The sequence below is a fragment of the Vitis riparia genome, chromosome 2 (genome assembly GCF_004353265.1).
Source record: "Vitis riparia cultivar Riparia Gloire de Montpellier isolate 1030 chromosome 2, EGFV_Vit.rip_1.0, whole genome shotgun sequence".
Taxonomy (NCBI): Eukaryota; Viridiplantae; Streptophyta; class Magnoliopsida; order Vitales; family Vitaceae; genus Vitis; species Vitis riparia.
The window spans coordinates 17,000,855-17,006,581 of record NC_048432.1 but is presented as its reverse complement, the minus strand read 5'-3'; the positions used below and the strand labels follow the sequence as shown (position 1 = coordinate 17,006,581).

The 5,727-nt window shown below is 39.6% G+C and overlaps 1 protein-coding gene across 1 annotated transcript; it reads left to right on the top strand.

Annotated features, from left to right (window-relative positions):
• The first annotated feature begins 498 nt into the window (after positions 1–498).
• On the top strand, positions 499–2,872 carry LOC117906808 (cytochrome P450 86A22). The gene has a single exon (XM_034820021.1). It carries the CDS (start codon positions 892–894, stop codon positions 2,527–2,529), a length of 1,638 nt encoding a protein of 545 aa, XP_034675912.1. The 5' UTR covers positions 499–891; the 3' UTR covers positions 2,530–2,872.
• Positions 2,873–5,727: the final 2,855 nt, after the last annotated feature.

The following is a 5,727-nucleotide window of genomic DNA, read 5'->3' as shown; positions in this document are numbered from 1 at the left end:
TTTTTTTTAATAACCAACCGCACGCCGTCCACAAACCGACCTACGACGACGACTCCTCCGATGACTCCGTTGCTGAGCTCTCTCTTTTTATCTTCTTTTTTCTTTTTGGGTCTCAAATTTTCTTCATAAGTCGCCTCAACTAATCTCATTTACTTTCTTTACTCCTTCATTGAATGCTGGAATTTAAAGGAGGAGCTCTTTCCTGCAAAAGTAGGTGAGCATTGTTTACACAGAGAGAGAGAGAGAGAGAGAGAGAGAGAGAGAGAGAGAGAGAGAGAGAGGTTTTGGGTTTTGAATGGCTAAATCAAAGTGTATTAAGTTTCTAAGCGATGGTTATAGTCGTAATAAATAGAGATTTCTGTGGTGTATAGTTCGTTTTTACCTAAAACCTTCAACGACCTCTGATGGCATTTAATGGTAGTGTTAATATAGCTGGTTTGTGAGGATATCACCAGGTATATATATACACACAAGGAGAGAGAGAGAAAGTCATGAAAAATTCAACCATGGTCTGGCCCCCCATATTGATTGCTACTCCTTCCCCTATTCTTCTGTAAATAACTCTTTATATAGATGCATCTCTTCTCTCCTCATCCCTCACACCCTTCTTCTCCTTCTCCAGCTTCTTCGTCTTCTGCGTTTTTCCTCCCACGTTCCAGGGAAAAGTTTCAGTTTTTCTCTCTCTTGTCTTTCTCGTGCCAGCACACTGTTGGGCTCTATCTCAACTGTTTGCAGAAGAACATTTCATCTGGGTTTTCTCAGTTGAGTACCCATTTTGGTTTTGGGTTTGGAAGCTACCCATGCCTTAGAAGGTGTTTCTGGTTTCTAGTTTCTAGTTTCTAGTTTACCGGCGGTGGTGTGAGTTTAAAACAGGTGGGGTCCGCAGATCAGATGGATGCATCCACGGTTTTATTGCTCTTAGCGATAATTACGGCTTATTTAATATGGTTCAGATCAATCACACGGTCTCTGAAGGGTCCACGTGTCTGGCCGGTAGTAGGTAGTCTCCCGCTCCTTATTCAGAACGCCAATCGCATGCACGAGTGGATTGCCGAAAACCTCCGCTCATGCGGCGGCACGTACCAGACCTGCATTTGCCCGATTCCGTTTTTAGCCCGGAAGCAGGGTCTCGTGACCGTCACGTGTGACCCGAAGAATCTGGAGCATATTCTCAAGATCCGGTTCGATAATTACCCCAAGGGTCCGACTTGGCAGGCAGTGTTCCATGACCTGCTCGGTGAGGGGATCTTCAATTCTGATGGCGAAACGTGGCGGTTCCAGCGTAAGACCGCCGCACTGGAATTCACTACCCGGACTCTGCGCCAAGCCATGGCTCGCTGGGTCACCCGCGCCATTAAGCTGAGGTTTTGCCCGATACTGAAGAAGGCTCAACTCGAGGGCAAGCCGGTTGATCTCCAAGATCTGCTGCTTCGGCTCACTTTTGACAACATCTGCGGCTTGGCTTTTGGGAAGGACCCGCAGACGCTGGCTCCGGGGCTCCCCGAGAACAGTTTCGCTACGGCTTTCGACCGAGCCACGGAAGCCACCCTGCAGCGCTTTATTCTGCCTGAATTTATATGGAAATTGAAGAAATGGCTCCGGCTTGGGTTGGAAGCCAGCTTGACCCACAGCCTGGGGCACGTGGACAAGTACCTGTCCGACGTCATCAGCACACGCAAGCTTGAGTTGGTGAGTCAGCAGCAAGGTGGGTCCCCTCACGATGACCTCCTCTCACGGTTCATGAAGAAAAAGGAAGCCTACTCTGACAATTTCCTCCAACACGTGGCGCTCAACTTCATCCTAGCTGGACGTGACACGTCATCAGTAGCTCTGAGCTGGTTCTTCTGGTTGGTCATTCAAAACCCAAGGGTGGAAGAGAAAATTTTGACTGAAATCTGCACCGTTCTAATGGAGACACGTGGCAGTGACACCTCAAAGTGGGTTGAAGAACCCCTAGTATTTGAAGAAGTTGACCGATTGATATACCTTAAGGCAGCATTATCTGAAACCCTTAGGCTATACCCCTCAGTTCCAGAAGACTCAAAGCATGTAGTCGTCGACGACGTCCTGCCCGACGGCACATTCGTTCCGGCAGGATCGGCAATCACCTATTCCATATACTCGACAGGACGAATGAAGTTCATCTGGGGCGAAGACTGCCTAGAATTCCGGCCAGAAAGATGGTTATCAGCAGATGGTAAAAAAATTGAGTTACAAGATTCTTTCAAGTTTGTCGCCTTCAATGCAGGTCCAAGGATTTGCCTCGGCAAGGACTTAGCTTATCTACAAATGAAGTCCATAGCAGCGGCGGTTTTGCTCCGCCACCGCCTCACGGTGGCACCGGGGCACAGGGTGGAGCAGAAAATGTCACTGACATTGTTCATGAAGCATGGCCTCAAAGTGAACGTGCAACCTAGAGACTTGACCCCAATTTTAGCCAACATTCCCAAGGCCGAACCCACGACTAAGGTCAATGGTAACGTCCACAATGTTTATGAGGTTGAAAACCTTTCTGGGGTTGCATATTAGGGTTGGCATTATGGATTTGTTTTCGGGTCTGTTCTACAATATTTTTCTTCTGGGGTTTGGATGTGATTTGTGAATATGATGCCATGTTATAGTAATTAATTTGGTAGCATCACATGCATGTCTTCATGATTTATGGTCCCTTAAAGTCTGCATGTCATTACCTACATACTATCAAACTTCGTCAACAAGGAGGCTGCTCAGAGAAGAAGGTGATCAGAGATTGGGTTTTTCATGCCTATGCAAATTTACGTTTTTCTTTTCTTTTTTTGTAATTCTCTTTCCATATGTACTACTTTCCTCCAAAAATGAATAATGAATAAGATATGAAAGTCGATTATATATATTCCATTACCAAAATTGCAAAAACAAAGTCAACATCACACCATTAGATTAACCATCGACCCATCCACAAATTTTAATTTTAGTACGTTATGAACAACTTTATTTTGATGATGATTTAATATTGACAAAATACATATTTTCGTGACTTCATAATTTATGGTTTCTGTCAACGTACACACGAGGGTGAACTAATTTAGATGTTCTTGATTTTATATCTATCACACCGATGACCTCAAAAATCATTATACACCTATAATTTCGGTGTTTTGAATGTGCATCTCATAAATGTGCCGCTCATATTGTTATGATGCTTTAATTTTTAAAATAAAATAATAGCATATATTTGCATGCAAATAATTCATGAAGTATGTTTGGTTGTCATGACATTGCCTATGGGATTGATTGTCATGACATTGCCTACGTGAGTTGGCTTTGTCGGAGGGAGGCATAACCCATTAATAAGTCCAATGACTCCAAATGTGGAAAATTTTGAAAGATTGAGACTGCCAACCAACTCAATTTGAGAGGCCTTTTATTTAATTTTGTAAGACAAATTAGTGAAATAAATATTATGATCAAGAAATTAGGCAAAGGTCCATTACTTGGAGAAAACATTTTATTTTATAATCCTTGTTGCTATGTCACTTTCGCACCTTCCTTGCAAGTTAAAATGCTTTCACGACAAAGATGTGATAACATCACACAATTAAAGTTAATCTTCTTTCTAATTACAATTTACATCTAATCAAATCATAATTCTCAAGATCGGTTTCATGAAAACTTTATATTCCTTGAGGAGGTTCTATCCCGTGGAAACGTTCTTTATTTAACTTTAGCTTTAAGCAGTCGTAACCAAGAAACCATCAATTTCGCTTGGTGGATAGGAATGTCTGACTTGTCAATTTATCCAATAAACTACTTGGGGTTCATGTAAACTATGCCAGATTACTCGTATTCTAAACTAAAGCAATAAATCTATTTGAAGTAGCTCGTTTCATACTAGAGAAGCCCATGTATGAACAATAATTAATTTTACTTCCCCATCTAGCTATTCTAGGTTGGGGGTATGTGCTGGTATAAACACTTTTTTTTAAAAAAAAATAAAAAATTAGAAAATTTAGCTGATACAACTCTATACATTATTTATCAAGAAGTTACTGTATATAATTTGCATTAGTTGATAAAAGATTTTTTTTTTATTTTTGAAAAAGGTTTCTTTGATTTACTTGAATTTGTTTCAATTATTAAAAATTTATACATCAATTCCATCTAATTTTAGTGTTATTTAATATTGCAGGTGTTGTAGGGAGAGATATGCTATCAAGAAATAAGATTTATAAAAAAATTAATATAGGCTTTAAGGTTTAGGTTTTGATTCACGAGACCTTGTGTATTGAATGAACATTTTGTGGTGGAAGAACAATTATTGAAATTTAGGTTACTTGAGCACATTTACGTGAGTTGTGAATTGTGTGAGCACATCACAATAAAGGGGAGTTGGAACTTGTTTAAAAAAGGCTTATTTAAATTGGTGAAGGCGGAGTAGCAACGTTTGAATCACGGGAATCTCTATCTTTGTATGCAGTCTCTCTCTCTAGCTCTCTCTCTCTCTCTCTTCACTGGCATCATATGTTTTCTTTAGTTATTTTTACAGGTTATAAATTCCAAACATTTGAAAGCTTCTTCCATGCATTTTGTGCTGGAAGCTTTGGTGTTTTTGTTTGAGTCTCTGTAGGTATACGCATTGTTTCAACTTGGGATTTTGATTGACAAAGGATTTGAATGGGTCTCTTCTAACTATAGGTGCTAAGCGAATGAAGCAGAAAGGAAAGAAAATGGAATATTGAGAATGGTTCTTCTTCGTTTTGGCAACTGAAAAAAAGTTGTGAGCAGCTTACCCCAATGGAAGCCAAACAGCTGTGCGTTAGGATCCTGGGTTATCAATCACTGACTAATCAAATTTTCAAAATGTTAATTTCTTTTATTTTCCTGCCTTTTTTTTTATAGACCCAAACAGAGCCCAAGGGTATTCTAGGGGCTTGCTTCTCTTGATGTCTCCATACTGCAATACCAATTTGTAGGCTGAAAAATGCAATTAGAAATACAGTCTCAGTAGCAACCTAGCAACTCCTGACAAGGGTGATAAATGATTTTTCAAATCATGAGTATTTATGTTCACAGGAGTATTCTAAGTTTTTCAAATCATGGTGAAAAATGATTTGCATCGGAAACTTCCATGAATGTCGAGCTAAGGTGTTGGGAACAGTGATTTGCAATGGTGGGGCACTCGTTCAAAAATAAGTGGAGAAACCAACTAAGGATGAGAACATGATTTAGGACTTATTTACCTAATTTTCCTCACCAATGCAAATCATTGTTCCCAACACCTTAGCTCGATATTCTTGCACTTTGAATCCTCACCTTTTCCATCCTAAACAATAGAAAAAGGCAGCACACTTGGTAAACAAGTAATTAGGGTAATAGTAACCCAAAATTACCGAAGTCTGAGCTGAGTTGCAGGGGATTTTTCTCAATAGTACGATAATTTAAAAAAGTTATTCTTAAATTACTGTAGTTGAAGAAGTTATTACAAATATACGGTAGTTTTTGCCACCTAGGAAAGAGGATTTGCCACTTAGGAGAGAGGAGAGAGGAGAGAGGTTTAATGGATAATTTTTTTTTTTAAACCAAAATCATCTTTTCAAATTTAAAGGGAAATCGTCTTTTCAAAAGACGAGTTTCATGAAAAAAAAAATTAGTATTTAAAAAAATTCATCATTTACAAGGGAACTCGTCTCTTGAAGAGACGAGTTCCTTGAAAAAAAATATATATTTTTTAAAAAAAAATCCCAAATT

What these genes read in the sequence shown, in the direction of transcription:
- LOC117906808 (XM_034820021.1), top strand. Translation starts at nt 892, where the DNA reads ATGGATGCATCCACGGTTTTATTGCTCTTAGCGATAATTACGGCTTAT.